This window comes from Pongo pygmaeus, chromosome 1 (assembly GCF_028885625.2).
Source record: "Pongo pygmaeus isolate AG05252 chromosome 1, NHGRI_mPonPyg2-v2.0_pri, whole genome shotgun sequence".
In the NCBI taxonomy this organism is placed as follows: domain Eukaryota; kingdom Metazoa; phylum Chordata; class Mammalia; order Primates; family Hominidae; genus Pongo; species Pongo pygmaeus.
Genome location: NC_072373.2, coordinates 170,560,089 through 170,578,188, shown reverse-complemented (window position 1 = coordinate 170,578,188; position 18,100 = coordinate 170,560,089). Strand labels below are relative to the sequence as shown.

The following is an 18,100-nucleotide window of genomic DNA, read 5'->3' as shown; positions in this document are numbered from 1 at the left end:
AGACTGTTAGTGAGGATCAAGGGAGGCAAGATCTATATACCAGTACCTTGCGTAAAATAGGCATTCAATAAACTTGCACTTTCACCTTACCTTTAACAAATATCCTGCTAAAAGCTAGGGATACTTCAAAGTAAGGAAAGCCAACGACTCCGCTTTCATGGAGCTTAGATTCAGGAGGGAGGAGAGCAGAGGTGAGGACCACAGAGAAGTAGGTAGACAATAAGCAATTAAAAATATAATTTCAGATGATGATGTGCTATCAAGGGTTATGAGGAAAAGAAAATGAGATGATGTCATAGATGTTTAGGAGAGTGTACTGCTTCTGCCAAGAGTGGCCAAGAGCAGTCTTTTCAATATTATGTTTGAAGAGAACCTAAATCATATGGAAAAAGCCAGACAGTCAAAGATCCTGGAGAAGAACATTCCTGAGAGATGCAGAAAGGCCTTAGGTAGGAGGAAGGTTGGCATGTTCAGCCAGCAGCAAGATGGCCAGTGTGTTCCCAGCATGGCCAGCCCAGTAAGCAGGGCATGAGATGAGGCTGGAGACATCTACATAAACTCCATCCTGAAGTTCTAGTCCACCCTATGACATTTGAACTTTATTCAAAAAGCAATGGAACACTGTTGCAAGGACGTGTAAAAAAATAAATATTGGTCTTTGTCCCTTGTTCCTGGCACACAGCTTCTAAAATTCTTGGAATCCCTGCTAAAAGCTAGGGATACTTCAAAGAAAGGAAAGCCAAGGACTCCGCTTTTATGGAGCTTAGATTAAGCTCCATGTGTATGTTAATGAGATGACTGATGGCTGAGAGCCCCTCCGCAGCATCAGGATGGGGGCTGGTTACCAGAAAGACCAAGGCATGATTAGAGGGTTGAACTTTCAGCCCCTCCCCTGACCTTCCAGAATGAGAAAGGGGCTAGAGATTGAGTCAATCACCGATGGCCAATGATTTACTCAATTATACCTAAGTAGTGAAACCTTCATAAAAACCCCTAAATGGTGGGGTTTAGATAGCTTCTGGATTGGTGAACACAGGGAGGTATTGAGAGGATGGCATGCCTGGAGGAGGCATAGAAGCTCACTGCACCACTGCACCTCCCTCCCCTCATACCTTGCTCTATGTATCTCTTCCATTTGGCTGTTCATGAATTGCATCCTTTATAAAAAACTGGTAATAGGAAGTCAACTGTTGTCTTGAACTCTATAAGCCGATTCTAGCAAATTATCAAGCCTTGGGGGGTGGAGTTTGTGGAAACTTCCAATTTGCGGTCAGTTGGTCAGAAATACAGGAGATCCAGGACTTGTGATTGCCATCTGAAGTGTGGGAAGTCTTGCTGGACTGAGCCCTAAAGCTGTGGGGTCTGACACTAACTACCTGGGGTTAGTGTCAGAATTGAATCAAATTTAATTATAAGTCATGCAATTGGTGAATGGAGAGTTGGAGAATTGGTGAGTGTGAGGAAAAAACCCACACATTTGGTGTCAGGAGTGTTGTAGGTAAAAACAGCCCAGAGAGATAAAATCATTCATTGATTCATTTAACAAATCTTTATAGGTTAACTATTCTGGCCAGGCACAGTTCTTGGTGTGGTGCATGAATCCAATACACACCCCTGGCCACATGGAGCTTGCATGCTAATGGGATAATAAATATCTAAAGTTTATGTAGCATTTACTATATGCTGGCATTGTTGTAAGTGTTTTACCTCAAATAATTCACGTGCTTCTCATAGCAGTCCTATGAAAGACATACTTTCTTCCCCGTTCTCAGATGAGGCAATAGGCATGAAGAAATTAATTATTCCATGATTATACAGCTAGTAAATGTAAAAATCCAGTTTCAAATTCTGGCAGTGTGTTATAGTCACTCTATTATTTTAATCACTGCCCTCTGTTTTCTCTGTTTCTGAAAAATCACCTAGACTGGTCCTGACTGCTATAAGGGGAACCAGAGTAGAAGTCAAGAGACCACTTAGGCAGTGGTGGTCAGAGAATGGGATACTGCAATTTTCAACAACACTGAGTAGATATTATTATTGCCAGTTAATAAATGGGAAAACTGAGCTTTGGTTCACACATATGATAAGTAGCAGAGCCTGGATCCAACCCCAAGCCCATTTATCTCTAAAACCCAGTATCTTTCTGCTAATGTCTCCATTTCCTACGGAATTATAAAGCTTCCACTCCTCCCCTCCTTTATGACCAAGAGACCAATTTGAGGTATGTTTTAGAGTCAAAATTAGAGGACTGGGCATCTAAAAATTTTTTTTTCACTTGGTAGGCATTTTTATAATTGAAAATAAAATAAAATATAAATATACTGACATGCACTTTTGTTTTCTCATTTTCTTTTTTCTTTTGCAAACTTTAAATTGAGATATAGTACACATAAGGTGAAATACAAAGATATTAATGTACAGCTTGATGAATTTTGATGAAGTATACACCCACATAGTCAACACTCTAAAGATATGTAAATGTGTGTAGATAGTGTACTTAAAATTAAAAATGAGGTGCCAGTTTTCATATCATGATTAATGATAAAGACCTCTCCCACTCTCTTTTTCTCTCATCCCTTCCTGCTTCTCAATTGATATTTTTGTCTCCAATTCATGGGGGTTACACAGAATACCAGGTGCAGGTCAAAAGATGACTGTGTCAAAAGGAAAAGAAAGCAAAATAAATAAAAGAACAACTAGCCATTTCTTAATGCGTGTTGAAGGAAAGTCACATTGATATATTTTCTGTTTTTCTATGGAGGGGTCATGTGCCTCAGCCCACACATTAGCATGTGAACTTGTTGTTCCAGTAAAATGAGTCAGAGTTCCTCAGGAAGGCAGATTCCTGTATTTTAGAGCTATGTTTCAGCATCTGTAAAAAAAGGTACAGTGTACTGTACTGATGCATCTCACTGATACACACACGCTCTTGTCACTCCAGGTAATGACACCTGCTAATAAGCAGCAGAAGTAGGATTTGAACTCCAGCCTAGGGCACTTAAGAATCAGGCTGTTTTCATGATAGGGAGAAGGGTGCCGCTGGGTCTGAATGTAGGGTTTGCAATGGCCTGGAGTCAGAAGTGGGCTTGAATTCTGGTTTTACTACATAATGGCTTTATGACCTTGGGAAACTTACTTATATTCTCTCTATTTTCAGTTCCTTTATTCACAAAGTGGTGATAGATGATCTGTGTTCTAATGTCCTTTTGAGGTTAAAAAGATCACATACTTAAAATAATCAGCACAGCACAGAGTACAAAGCTTAAGCCAGTAAAATGGCAATGGCAGTGGTAGTTGGCCCCTAAGTCAACAGACTTATACCCCCATCAGTTAAAATAAATTTTGAGTATGCATCCTCAGTACATGAAAACCTATTTATGAAAAAGCATGGTGTGCTATACTGTGTTCATAGATTATTTACTCTATAAAACAAGTGAAATATAGCTGAACCAAAGTATTTCCAATGTGTTTACCTGTCATGATGGCGTCATGCTAATATTAGCAACATGTAAAGGTACACTATATGTCTATGGCCAGGTGTGTTTTTAATAATTTTAAAATGATTTTTGATGATTTTTAAATGATTTTGTATGTGCCTATGTATCCAAATCTAAGGCAATCTTCTTGATAATTTTGATTATTTTCCCAATTCTTGTCTTATTTGACTAGGTCTTCATTGTTTTTACCTTACAACATGAGGAGCTAGTACTGAGTAAACACATCACCGTTTTCTTGTTTACTTGAATCTGAATGGTGAACTGGTGATAATTATCTCCATCACGTGCAAATCCATTGACTGAATCTTTTTTAGCTGCTTGTCCATTTTGTGAGGGTTCGCTTAAACTAGTTAATACCTATTAATCACTAACCTGGAACATGCAAATGACAACATGTAGCAATCCTGGAAGCTGAAGAAATATAAGGGAGTGCCATAGGGCCATCCCTGGAGTTGCAGAGCTCCCACTCTCCTCACAAGAACCTCACACATCTTATGTGACTCATGACTGACTGATGTGTGGCCAAACTGATAAATTGTCTAGTAACAATCCATATATTAAATGCTGGTAAAGTGTAATTAATTTCTTAAGACCAAAAAAAGTCATATAAATGGCGCTTCCAGTATTTTCTTCTGGAATCTTAATGAGAATTCCCTGGAGTGTATGGATGCCACTTAAGAAACACTGCCATCACTTTTTCCTTTGCCAACTCTGCAAACACTAACCAAGCACCTGTAAGTGCTAGGACCGTGCTAGACATTAGGCCTACAGTGATGTGATTCCTGCCTTCTGGGAGTTCATATATAGCTTGTTTCCACCACACTAGGTTCTGCTTTATTCTCCCCTATAGATGGTGACTGTGGAATTGCTCAGCTTGCAGTGCCCTGTAGTACCTTGGGCTAGACTACTTGACAGTCTTCCCCAAAAGTCTTAAGCCCATTATTCTCCTTCCTCAGGGTAGGGGAGAAGGTACTAGATCCTCTGCTCCCAAAATTGCCAACATCAGTAAGTCTAACACTCACGGAATCCACATCTTCTCCAAGGGTACTGAAGAGCCCATGGCTTCCTTTAACCTCATTCCCTGGTAACTCACTCCAACGTGGCCTACAGCCCTTTGGTAGCTCCCAAGCCAGGTCATTACAGTGAGAATTGGGTGTTTCCCCTGCCCACATGCAGGCCTAGCTATTGCCAGTGCTGCCAGAAGAGAAGTGGTGAGCAGTGTGTGCTGATTGGTATCTCGGCCTCAACACACCAGGGAAGGGTCAAACCCATGAATGCAGTCTTTCATGGCCGTGGTACAGGGCCTCTATTTTTTCCTCCAGAAACCCTTCACTTGCTTTCAGAAGTGATGATCAAATGTGAACTTTCATGGTTTATTTATAGCTCTGCCTTATAGAGAGAAAGAAAAGAAGTGATTAAAATGCTATTTTACAAAATATTTTGTTTTTAAAAAGCTTTCATTGTGTGGGCAAAAGGAAAAAGAAAAGTCACTGTATTCATTGTGCTGTCTAGACTCTCAAACAAAGAGGGTAGCGTGCTGCAAATTAAGATTGTCCGGCTCCTGCCTGCTGACAAAAAGTATGAATTTGGAGGCCAACTTCAAATAAACCCTTTGGAACAGAAATATATTGTGGGGGTGACTATATTTAGCATGTGTCAGCATTTCCATAATAAATTCGTATTGTTATATTGTGGTAATTTCAGATTTACTGCACCCAAGTGGGATCATGAGATTTCAGTTTTATGTTAATTATTTGGAGAAATTGAAAAACTCAGCAGTGCTGTTTCTGATGACAGCACTGATTCTCAGGGTATTCTCCACATTGTGTCAGGGACCCATAATGAGCCCTGCCTTTCAGGAAAGGGGAAGGTGAGCCCGAGTCATTTTGACTGCCTTTGTAAGCATAACTTTAAATATATATATATATTGCATTACATGTTTTCCCTACAAATACAAAATTAATATATGCCACTGTAGAAAATTTAGAAAACACAATAAGCAACTTGACAAGAAAAAAAAATTGTTACCCATGCTATCCAACCTGTTAACGTTTTAATATATATTGATCCAATCTTTATTATGCATATATAACTTGTTTTTATATGCATATCTTGTTTTTAACTTGTTTTTAACAAGTTATATGGCACAAACAAAAAATTATGTAGCACAAACATGATTATTGAGATAGAATAAAAAATTATAACTTTATTTTCTATTCTCATTATCCCTTTGCATTTGTGCAGTAGAGCTAGTTTTTCCCTGCCCTGGTTAAAAATCCTGGTGGTTCCATTACTTTTTTAGATAAATATAAAGTCACTTAGATAATATAACCTTTATGGTCCTTTAAGTTGTGAGATGTAGCCAAAATTCAGAAATTCAAATATCAAAGAATATGTAAAGGCAAATGTAAGATGTTTTCCAGTTCTTCCAGCTGGAGTCTGCCAGAAACGAGACGTAGCCCTAATCAGATTCTTCTTTCTTCCTCATTCACTTTCTCTCCAACATATTAGCTTTTTTCTTGTTCCTCTGAAATGGTTAGAGAGTATAAGGGAAGAAAAGTTAGGGGTGTAGGAAAGTTCTTATCTCATCAGTACTGTCATAATGGGCTTCATACTCTCTTAGCCTTATAGGTGTTTACAGCTAGCTCTGATTCTCGTAAGGCACATCATAGATTTTTGGGGAGACCCCCTGCCTCTGAAAACCTCTCACCTGAAATATTGTTGTCTTGGTTAACACCTCTCTATTCTCATAGATTGCTTACTACTCTTCTCTTAATTCCTCAGGAATCCTTATCCTTTTTTTTTTTTTTTTGGTTTCTTTTTTGTTTGGTTTTGTTTTGAGATAGAGTCTTGCTCTGTCTCCCAGGCTGGAGTGTTGGAGTGCAGTGGTACAATCTCGATTCACTGCAACCTCTGCCTCCCAGGTTCAAGCAATTCTTGTGCCTCACCCTCCCCATGGGACCACAGGCACATGCCACCATACTTAGCTAATTTTTTATTTTTAGTAGAGACGGGGTTTCACCATGTTGGCCAGGCTGGTCTTGAACTCCTGCCCTCAAGTGATCCACCCACCTTGGCCTCTCAAAGTGCCAGGATTAAAAGCATGAACCACTGCGCCCGGCCCAACCTCCTGCTTCTTTATGGTGACTCTTCCACCTCGTTAGGCGGCCATGTTGTACAGGATCTGAGTACCCCTGGCAGCTCTCTCACACATGGGCTACTTGGGGTCTATGGGAAACCTTTGTCTTTGGGATCTGGACAGACTCTGGCAGTGCTGGTTGATCCCAGGGTAACTTCTACTTCACTTTTACATACTGCAGCTGTCAGCCAGCCTGTCTCTTCCAGACAGGAGTCACACACAAGCCACCATGTGCCACAACCTCAGGGACATGCAGCAGATTCTCTGCTGGTCTGTGTCCTCCTGACTCCTGAAGAGAGAGAATCCCTTCATACTTCACCCTGGAAGGAGGCCTGATGTACAATAAACCAATAGCTCTTTCCTAAAAATCCATCTCTGTCTGACCTTCCACGTCAATGAAAGGTTTAAGAGTTGATTAATGGGTCCTCAGGCACCCTTCTTGCACATTCTTCAGGGTGGTCTGTTTCCAGTTCGCTTTGGTATCTTATATCTGTCATCTTTAGATCTCAGCCAAAACTTCCATTTTAACATTCTGTCACGTGTATTATCCTTAAGTTCATTCATTCCGTAGACATTCCCTGAGTGCATACGATATGCCAGATGCCGAGTTTGGCAGTGAAAATAATTATAACAATTCCTGCTTTAAGAAGCTCACAGTCTAGTTGGGGAGGCTGATCTGTTAACAAAAAAATATGGTGCCATGTCATAAATGCTATGATAGACGGAAGCAGAAGTTGCTGTTGGAGCACATAACTCAATATAGGTGGGAGGCAGGCAGCGGGGATGAGTCAGAAAAAAATCTCAGTAGAGCTGATACCTGAGCTAAGTTTAACATTTAAATCTGTACTTTCTGAGAAACAGCATAACCTCTTTTTAAACCATTGAAATCTCTCTTGCTGATGTTTGCTTCTCAATTTATTTTTAAAACAAGCAAAGGTAATGTGGAGAAAGGAAGGAAGAATTCCCTGATGTCTGCCATTTGTGTGCACATCTGTTGCAGTGGGAAGGAAAATAACATTTATGGAGTACCTTCTATAATAGAAGTTTCCTGGATCCCACCCATGAAGGCGATCCTGGAATGTTGTCTCAAGTGTGGGGCCAAAGCACAGCCAGGAGGAGCATTCCCTGAGGGCAGTTTGAAGATTCAGAGCTGGCAATAGAAGGCAAGGTCCTCCCTAAAGCACAGCAGAGCACAACTCAAGAAGAGACAAAAAGGACAAAATAAGAATGAGTGGCACAGTTGATGATGGGGATTGCTGAGACCATCTCAACAATACCCGGGCTTGCTCTAAGGGAATCAGGACTTCATCTTTGAAGGAAACTGTTCTGGGGTAAGCAGAGCTCTTAACATACCTCTGCTAAGTGGAATGACAGCAGGTTCACTAAGATGTGTTTGACCATTTGGCCCTTCACAAAATGACTCCAGACAGCCCTTTTAGTCTTTCTCTTTCTCCATGGTTTCCTTGTCAATAATTTTTCTTCATTAAAAAAATCTCCTCCCTACTTAAGGCTGCCATTTCTTTCTGCTGTCAGTGTACTGGCTACTCTTAGCATCTCTGATCTCCCAGTCAGCACATTCACATCCATTGAGAGCTAAGAAGCTAGATGACTAGTTCAAATGTACATGCTATCCTTGTGGAAGAGTCCATAGAGCAACCTAGCAGGAGTGGAAATTCATGTAAGCTAGCAGATGAAAGAACCATCAGGTTACCTAACCCTTGAATAACTACTGAAAGAAGTTTATTCACTTCTAGCATAGTATTTATCACACTCTATTTTGATCACAGTAAATGTCTTTTCCACTCCATGGTGAGCTCTTTGATGAAAGGCCCATGCAATCTTCCTCTCTGTATTCCATGTAGATTGAGTGTTATGCTTGGCACGTGAAAGGGAGGCAATATGTTTTATGAATATTCCAGGTGTCGAGACTCAGTAGTAAACAGACAAGTTCTTGCCCTGTGTAGCTTACATTCTGGTTAGGGCAAGGAGTGGAGAAGGCAGACAATGAACACATAAACCAGTAAATATACAAAGTGGCAGAAGGAAATTAGTGGCATGCAAATCAGTCAATCAGTCACAGTAAGGTGGCAAAGATGGTCAGGGGGAACACTTGTAAATGTTTTGAAGATACCCAGGGGCTCTCATTCTGTATGGTATTCAGCTTTTTTTTTTTTTTTTTTTTTTTTTACATTTTTTCCTCCCTTAACTAGTATGTGAGTTTCTCCAGGATAAAGAGTATGTTGTATGCAAATCTGTATCCCAAGCAGAGTGCCTGGTACATAGTAAGTGATTAATAAATGCATAGAATAAGAAGTTGTACATATGCGATCCCAGAATGACTGCATCCTTAGCATTAGGATTCAATAGCCATTCCTAAGACTGTGCCTGTGCTGTAGAGCTTTGTCGTGCTCTTGCTTGCAATCTTCCCTGGCCAGGTCTGTTGGACTCCAAAGTTTACTTTCTCATGGCCTTAACAGCCTTAGGAGACTGCTTAAAAAAACCTTACCCTTCTGCTCATATAGGAGCCAACACAATCTATGGTTAATCTTGATGCTGCACATACCATACCATGTCCACCCAGATGCTGTAACATGTCATCTGCCTGAGTGCCCCATTATAAAGAAAAGAATGTCCTGAAGTCACATTCCAGAACTCAAGTCACTTAGACTCAGCCCAGAGGTCTCAGTATGTACTCACAACTTCAGAGATTGCTGGAAAAAGAGCTGAAGTTGAATTGGAGAGGTCTTAAATATTTTATCCTCAAGTACAGGTGCAAAGTGAGTTCCATTCAGTGATTGCTATCTTTACGTAAGTAGACGATGTACTCAGCGGCTGGTTATGTTCCCTGCTTCTGCCCTGTGTCCAGGTTGTGAGGAGGGGAAATAATTCTTCCCACTTACCCCTGGAGGCAGTCACAGAACTGCTTTGCCTTCTGGGTTGTTTATGCCCCAGAGGCCTCAATACACAAGTATTTATTAAGCCCAGGAGGTGTGGTCATAATTGAAACTTTAAATATTCACTGTGTTTTATTCTTATTTTTGTGTTTTATTCTTATTACCAGAGAAAAATAAGTTGGAAAAAAAAAAGAGGACTAACCAAATATCTTAAAGGGAAGCAAATTCGAATTAGAATGTTTTGCCTGTGACAAGCCTCGCTTTGGATTTCGCTTTCCAACTCAGCTGTCTGTGTTGTTTTCCATTTAACAGGAAGCAATGGCAAAAATGAGCAAAGCTGGGAAAGTTGTGTTCCCGAGACTACAGGATAAAAAGTAAGTGTATATTTTTTATATGTACAGTGCTAAGGAAATGAGCACATACACACACACACACACACACACGCAACTATAGGTCTGGAATAAACTCAGGTGGTCAACTCATCCAGTCCTTTAATTTAGTGGTTAAGAAAACTAAGTTCCAGGGAGGTAACGTCACCTTCACTTACCTAAGATTGCAGAACTATGTAGGGCCAGAGCTGGGGGTAAATGTAAGCTTCTGAACTCTCAGACCAATGTTCTTTTTCCTAGGTAATTGGCAGCAAATCTGCTCTTCTCTGTTCTAAAGTAGGGATCTCTTATATCTCCATCAAAGGACCCAGTAGCATCTGCTCATTCTTTTACTCTTTGTATCACCTGGCATCAAAGGCTAAAAAATGACGTTGGTCAGTATTTTAATCCCAATTCAACAAAATATTAGTTTACTGAATTCCTGCTATATTCAAGGCATTATGCTGGGCTCCAGGCAGGTGTTACAGGGGAATAAAACACAATCTAATTTAGGCACATAAGATTATTTTAGAACAACGGGATAAGTTCCACAATTGAAGTATTGCCAGGTGACAAAGTTGCCCAAGGAAGAAAGGGATGGGAGCCCGTAGAGATGAGAGAATGCTTTTGGGAGGAGGTTATGTCCAAGCTAACTTTAAGCACTTGTAAGAAATTGGTATACAGGCCAAGGCAGGAAAGAACATTCATAGTAGAAGGAATAACATGTACAGTTATAAAAGCGGAAGCAGCATAGTACATTCAGGTTACTATAAACAACTCATAATCCAGAAACACAAAGTATGAGATGGGGAATGGCAGGAAGTGGGACTAGGGAAGGATAGAATTGGGTGGGGGGAGGTCAGCTCATAAATACCTTGGAGGCCATGCCGAAGACCTCCAACCTCATCCTATAGGCAGAACAGAGATGCTGAATTCTAAGCAGTGGTGAGATCTGGTCAGATGCAGATTAGAAAGATCCCTCTTAAAGGATCCAGTACAGGAGGCTCAGGGTAGAAATAGAGGGTCCAGATAAAAGGCTTTTTCAAGAATCCAGGCTAGAGATGTAAAAGACCTCTATTAATTTGCTGGTATTGATTTTGAAGATGAAGGGGCTGTTGTGGAAGTGCTTTTATAATTTTAGGAAAGTATTTGAGGTTAAGACCTAAAAGCAAATTCCACTTAACATGATGAACAGGCAAAGGTGCAGATCCCACTGAAGCAGGATCAGTATTTAACAGAGTTGGAAATGTTCATGGAAAAGCAATCCACTTTCTTTTCATTTCCTTTGTCTCCACATAGAGTCAGGCTGCTAACCCTCCGAATATAAACCCTTCTCTAAAGGCCAGGGTGGAAGGTACAGGCCTTGCCTAGGGGAGCTCCATGCAGGAAGGTAGAGAGATCTGAGTTCCCACTGGCAGTAGGAGCTATGGGCTGCTGTCCCTGTTTCTGTTCCATGGAGGAAGCTGGAGCATCCCTCTTTTTGTGAAATTAGAAAGATTGTCTTTCTCCATCTCTTCCCTGACCCTCCCAAGACTTTTTAGGGAAGTTTTTAAGTTCTTTCCGTAAACCTCACGTGTTCCTTTAGAAGAGAGTCCTCGGCTGCTTGCTAGGAGCTGGCAGCTGTTCTCTGCGAAGGAGGCGACACACACGGTGCTTTAGCACCATCTGCAGGCAACCCAGAGATTTGCAAGGAGACAGGAGAAGCCAGTTTGCTTCTGAGCCAACCTCATCTCATTGCCTAATAGATCACACTGTTAACGATGTGGGACGACATTTACTTAGGCCTCTGCCACACAGAAGCAGGGACTGAGTTGAGGCACATTTTGAAGAGAGAGGATTCAGCTGATTTTAAAATTCACAATCACGGAGAGTGTAATTTAGTGACTATAGTTTGATAAGTAAATGTTTAGGATGACCCCAAATTGCATTATTATGCCCAGTCCAAATTTATATGTGGCCCTGGAAGAGTCACTTAAACGTGCTTTGAAAAATTTGGTGCATTGAAAGACACTATCAACAGAGTAAAAAGGCAACTCACAGAATGGGAGAAAATATTTGCTTATCATACATCCAATAATTGATTGATATCCAGAATATATAAATGTATAAAGAACTCCTAAAACTCAACAACAACAAAAAAGCAAAAACAACCCAATTCAAAAGTGGGCAAAGGACTTGAATGGGTATTTCTCCAAAGAAGATTTATAAATGACCAATAAGCACGTGATAGGGTATTCAACATCACTATTAGGAAAAGCAAAACTACCGTGAGGTACCACCTCACACATTAGGATGCTACTATTTTAAAACAGAAAACAACAAATGTTGGCAAGGATGTGGAGAAATTGGAACCTCTGTGCGTAGTTGGTGAGAATGTAACATAGTATCGCTGCTGCAGAAAACAGTATGGCCATTCTTCAAGAAATTAAGAATAGAATTAACATGTGATTCAGGGATTGTATTTCTGAGTATATACCCAAAAGAACTGAAAGTAGGGTATGGAAGAAATATTTCTACATTCATGTTCACAGCAACATTATTCATGATAGCGAAAATCATGAGAGCAACCTAAGTGTTCATTAGTAGATGAACATATAAATGAAGAATGATATGTGCATACAATGGAATATTATTCAGCATTAGAAAGAAGCAATTTCTGACATGCCACACATCAGTGAACCTTGAGGATATTATTCTAAGTGAAATAAGATAACCACAAAAAGACAAATACTGCATGATTCCACCTATGTAAAGAATAAGGCCAGTGCACAAAGTTGTGGCAAAGTTGTCAGTATTAACATTGTAAATCTTCAAGTGTGTGTGAAGGGGTGCTCCCCTTAGCTCCCTTCTAGCAATTTTGAGATTCTAAAGTCAAGAAATCTATCTCATGTAGTGAAAGAATTGCTTACCGTTATATTGTCACAGAGCATCATTAGTAGGAGCAAATTGTTCCTAAAATAATTCTACAACAAAGAAATTTGGATGCTCATAGAGTAGGTTTTAGTAGTACCTACATATAGCTATATTGATGATAATATTAAAATATTAATTATCTAAAAATTAGTAACTAGCACTTATATCACTTATTATGAGTCAGGTACTGTTCTAAATGCTTTTCATATATTTCCATATTTAATTCACACAACAGCTCTGCTGTAGTAGATCCCATAATTATCCCCATTTACAGATGGAGAAATTTAGGCAGAAATAGTTTAAGTAACATATCCAAAGTCACACAGCTAATGTTGGGCCACATTAAGATTCCAAGCCAGGCTTCAGAGTTCACCTTTTAACCCTGTGCTTGGCCCCGTCAAAACTCCTACGTTACCAGAATGCTTACAGTCTAATAAATATTGGGTAGGCGATTCCTACTAACATAGCTATGTGTGACAAATAGAAGTCCCTGTGTGTATCCAAGGTTACTCTTACAACCTCTCTCTGCCAATGCACAACTTTGCACCAAAATTTCATCATGAGGACTCCTTTTCAGAGCACCCCAGAATTGAGCAAGACATGCTAAACTGGCTTCTTCATCCCCTCACCCCATGTCAGCTTCCCAACCAAGAGGAGTAAGGACAAAGTTGCAAGGCTGCAAGTATAATTTGTCTGGGTTCCTATTATTCCTTTCAGGATTATGACGCCAGAGCAGCTTCAGCTGTTCTGCTATCTAATTCATGGCCAATACCAGTTCTAACAGGTCTAACCGAAAGAGTCAGCCAGATAGGACAGGGAGAGCAAGGGCCACTGTGAGATGTCTGGAAGGCGAGCACAGCTCTAGAAAAGGCATTAGCTACATTTCCATGGGGTTTTGCTCCTGGATAAAGCAGGTCACAAGGGAAACCTAGATGTGGAATCTGCAAAAGGGCAATTAAAATGTTCAGTCTCGTCCTTGGTCAGGCTATGATTTTAGGCCAGTCATCAAATCTGGGGCTAGTTATATAGGAAATATTTATTGAAGCTGGCAATGTGAAAGAGTCTCCATTAAGTCCGGCCTTTTTGTATATACAGTAGAAGCTTTGAAGTCAGACAGACATGAGTTTGAATTCCAGCTCCACCAGTTTTTATCTATACTACTTTGTATATGTCTCTCATTTAGAATTTTTTTTTTTTTTGATGGAGTCTCGCTCTTTCACCCAGGCTGGAGTGAAGTGGTGCAATCTCGGTTCACTGCAACTTCCGCCCCCCAGGTTCAAGCAATTCTCCTGCCTCAGCCTCCTGAGTAGCTGGGATTACAGGTGTCCACCACCATGTCTGGCTAATTTTTGTATTTTTAATAGAGATGGGGTTTAAATGTTCTTATTTCTAAATTGGAGATAATAAAACTTCATGCAGGTCACATATAATAGGTCTGAAACATGCTAATTCATTGCCCAGGATGCTGTAAGCATTCAGAATCTAGGTGTCAGCATCACCACCACACATGTATTCCCATTCTTCTAAATGTACGGGGAAGCCCTGTGGCAGTTTTGTCTTGAGATCATTCAACATATTTATATTTCTCCCACAGATACTATGATAAGAAATACCAAGTATTCCTGAAGCTGGTTGAACACCAGAAGGAGTATTTGGCGATCATGAATGATGACTGAACAGGGCTTGCAGTTGCTGATGCCAGAAGCTTCTGTGCCATTGCATTAAAGACTTCTGTCATTTGATCCATGTTCAAGACCCTTGAGGTATTGTTTCATCATTTCTGTATTGTCTTTCAATAAAGAAGACAAACATGTGCAACCAGAATTAGAGTCTTCATTTCAAAATACCACTATTATTTAGTTTCAGTTTCCATACAGTCTCCATCGTAGTAACAGAAGTTTCACATAGGGTCATAGGATCTCACATGAGACTAGACCTTGGGGGCCATTCAATCCAGGGGAGGCCTGTACTTTTTTTTTTTTTTTTTGAGACGGAGTCTCGCTCTATCACCCAGGCTGGAGTGCAGTGGAGCCATCTCGGCTCACTGCAAACTCCGCCTCCCAGGTTCACACCATTCTCCTGCCTCAGCCTCCTGAGTGGCTGGGACTACAGGCGCCCACCACCACGCCTGGCTAATTTTTTTGTATTTTTAGTAGAGACAGGGTTTCACCGTGTTAGCCAGGATGGTCTCGATCTCCTGACCTCGTGATCTGCCCGCCTCGGCCTCCCAAAATGCTGGGATTACAGGCGTGAACCACTGCGCCCGGCCATGCCTGTACTTTTTAATCAATTAAATGTCAGCTATTAAATGAAATACTTACATTACTTTAGGTAGGACATCTAATGCATAGTCGATGTCTTTTATGGCATTTTCCCCTCCTGTGCAGGATCTAGTCTAGGGTCAGATACCACATTTATTTGCAGAATTGTCATTTCGCAATCATCATATTAAAGACAGGTATAGGCAGGAATCATCGATGGACCCAGGAGGGAATTTTGAAGAATAACAGGATATATGCATAATCTTAAAATATATCTTCAGAATTTGCTTATTAGTTACAAGAGGAAAAAGAACATTAAGTATACAGGGAAGAAATAGGACAACGTCTTGATTAGGTGATCCAAATCAACTTCAGATGGGCAAATGGACATTGTGTGCCTCCAGATACGAGAAAAGAAACAGCATTTTAATGCAGAGCCTGAATCTAATCAGAAGGAAACATCAGACAAACCCAACATGGGAAGCATTTTATTTTTTAATGGACTATATTTTTCAAAAATGTCTATGTCATACTGACAAAGAAAGGCTGTGGGAAGTTTCCAGATTAAAGGAAACTGAAGAAACCTGATGGCTAAAAGCTTTTGATGTAGACAAGCACTGGGAAAACTAGCTGTTTTAGTTGATACCACAGCAGACACACAAACGCACACAGACATACACATACATATGCATACATACATATGTCGACACCCACACGTAATTTCAGACTGAAGAGTAACTGCTAACATTGATTTGAGAGCTGTCATAGCTCAAATGAGTGTGGGTAAAGGACATGCTAAGACTTCAGCAAAAGACAGCAGGTAGAGAAGAAAAAGCCAATATAATTCAGTAAATAAACATCCTCTGGAGTACTTTGTGCCACACGTTGTGGTAAGCACTGGTCTACAAGAATAAATAAGACATGGCCCCTGCCTTCAGGAACCTCCCTGTTTAATGAGAGACATAGACAAATAAATTGATGACAGTACATTGTGAGAAATGCTACAATTAAAAAAAAAAAGTACCTGCTGCATGGAGCCCATCAGTCAGAAAAGGAGGAAGGGGAAGGGTGACAGGTGGGATGAAAAACAATATGATGTAACAGCTATGAGCCCTGGCTTGGGATCCTAGACCTGGTCTTACCTCTTACTAGATGTGTGACTTGGAGAAAGTTCCTTAATCTTCCTAAGTCTCAGTTTCCTCATTTTGAAATGAATAGGTATTGAATATGAATATGTTTTTGGTGGTGGTGGTGGTGTTTTTTTTTTTTTTTTTTTTTTTTTGAGATGGAGTCTTGCTCTCGCCCAGGCTGGAGTGCAGTGGCGTGATCTCTGCTCACTGCAAGCTCCACCTTCCAGGTTCACGCCATTCTCCTGCCTCAGCCTCCCAAGTAGCTGGGACTACAGGCACCCGCCACCATGCCCAGCTAATTTTTTGTATTTTTAGTAGAGACGGGGTTTCACCATGTTAGCCAGGATGGTCTCAATCTCCTGGCCTTATGATCCACCCGCCTTGGCCTCCCAAAGTGCTGGGATTACAGGCGTGAGCCACCGCACCTGGCCTGAATATGTTAATAGTACCTGCTTTACAGGATTATAATGAGGACTAAAGGAGATAATGCATATAAAGCACTCAGCTCAATTACATGTGGTCCATGCCTGTGTTATTACAGGGCTCTGCTCCTAGAAGATGCTCAAAATAGTAACCGTAGTAAGCATGGAGAAGGGTGAGCACCCCAGTTATGAAGGTCAGCTCTGCAATAGCATTCTACAGTATCCAAAGCATATAGGGACCTTAGGCATAGCCCTGAGTGAAGGTGGGTGTGCGTGTCTGATCTAGTTGGCCTAAAAGCAGAAGGAAGCCCAGTGCATTCATAGACCCTAGCCAGAGGTTGCACTAGGGATAAAGGAGGATTGGGGATCACTACAGAAGAGGAGTCAGGTATTGCAGGATCTAAGCAAGATGTCAGGTCTATGGTCAAACAGGCTTCAGCTGCAAAAGCTGATTATCACTCACTGAGAAACGGGCAGGCCTGTACCTGCTCACACAAAGCCCTGGTGAATGCAGTGGTTGTCTGTGGATACAAAAGGCAGACATAAAAGCATGAATAATTACCAACTATCTGCCAAGTCCTTGTTGTATGTGCTCTCCAGTCCTCCTACAGCACTGTGAGGTACGCAGCATTACCCCCACCTTATAGTTGAGAAAGTTGAGTTTCAGAAAAGACAGTCGAGAAAGTTGAGTTTCAGAAAAGACAGTTGAGAAAGTTGAGTTTCAGAAAAGATAGACACTTTGCCCAGAGTCACCAGACGGTAGCAGAGATAGGATTCAAATCCAGATCTGCCTGGGTGCAAAACTTTAGGTATCACCCCATTGTAACAGCGGGAGAGGAATCCTGCCCACCACCTGCTCTTTAGTTGCAGTGCTCATGTTGTTGATTGCCAAGCTCCGGGTGCTGGCCATTCTTTCAAGCAAACTCGTATCCAAACCAAACCTGACCTGAGTTCTCACTGCTTTATAGAGAAAGGAAAACACACAGAAATTAGGAAAAAAACATGGCAGCACTAGGACACCTATGGCATCTCAACAGTAAGGAGCAGCTTGATAGAAAGGAGAAGGGCTGAAAGACCTTGGGCAAGATAGCTAACCTGTCTAAGCCTCAGTCTTTCCCTTTGTGGTGGGATCATTCTGCTACCTACCTCCTAGGTTTGGTGGTAAGGATTCAGTGAAAGAACTGTGGATAAAGCCCTTAGCACAATGCCTTTCAGACAATAGGCACTCTACAAATATTGTTTCTCCATGGTTCTTTCTGTGCCTCCCAGCTAGGAGGTTAATCCCTAAGAAAATCATTCTGGTTCCTACTATAAAGCCATTGTGTTAGGAAAAATATAAATGTCTATATATATAATAGACATTATTTATATAAAAATATAAATTATATAAAAATATAAATGTCTATATATATAATTCTATTAGAAACCACATGCAGCTCAGTAATAAAAATTTTAATCACTCCAATACACACCTCC

The 18,100-nt window shown here is 40.8% G+C and overlaps 1 protein-coding gene across 11 annotated transcripts in view; it reads left to right on the top strand.

Annotated features, from left to right (window-relative positions):
* The window catches only part of FGGY (FGGY carbohydrate kinase domain containing), a 464,965-nt gene extending 450,333 nt beyond the window's left edge, over positions 1-14,632 (top strand). For 9 of the 11 annotated variants that reach the window (XM_054485483.2, XM_054485541.2, XM_054485491.2 and 6 more), the window contains 2 exons: positions 9,843-9,904; positions 14,406-14,632. In XM_054485483.2, the coding sequence (XP_054341458.1) occupies positions 9,843-9,904; positions 14,406-14,487 (144 nt within the window). In that variant the 3' untranslated portion in view covers positions 14,488-14,632. Of the gene's footprint in view, positions 1-7,567; positions 7,684-9,842; positions 9,905-14,405 lie in introns of those variants that run through there. The other 2 variants (XM_054485515.2, XM_054485507.2) reach the window with 2 other exon arrangements.
* Positions 14,633-18,100: the final 3,468 nt, after the last annotated feature.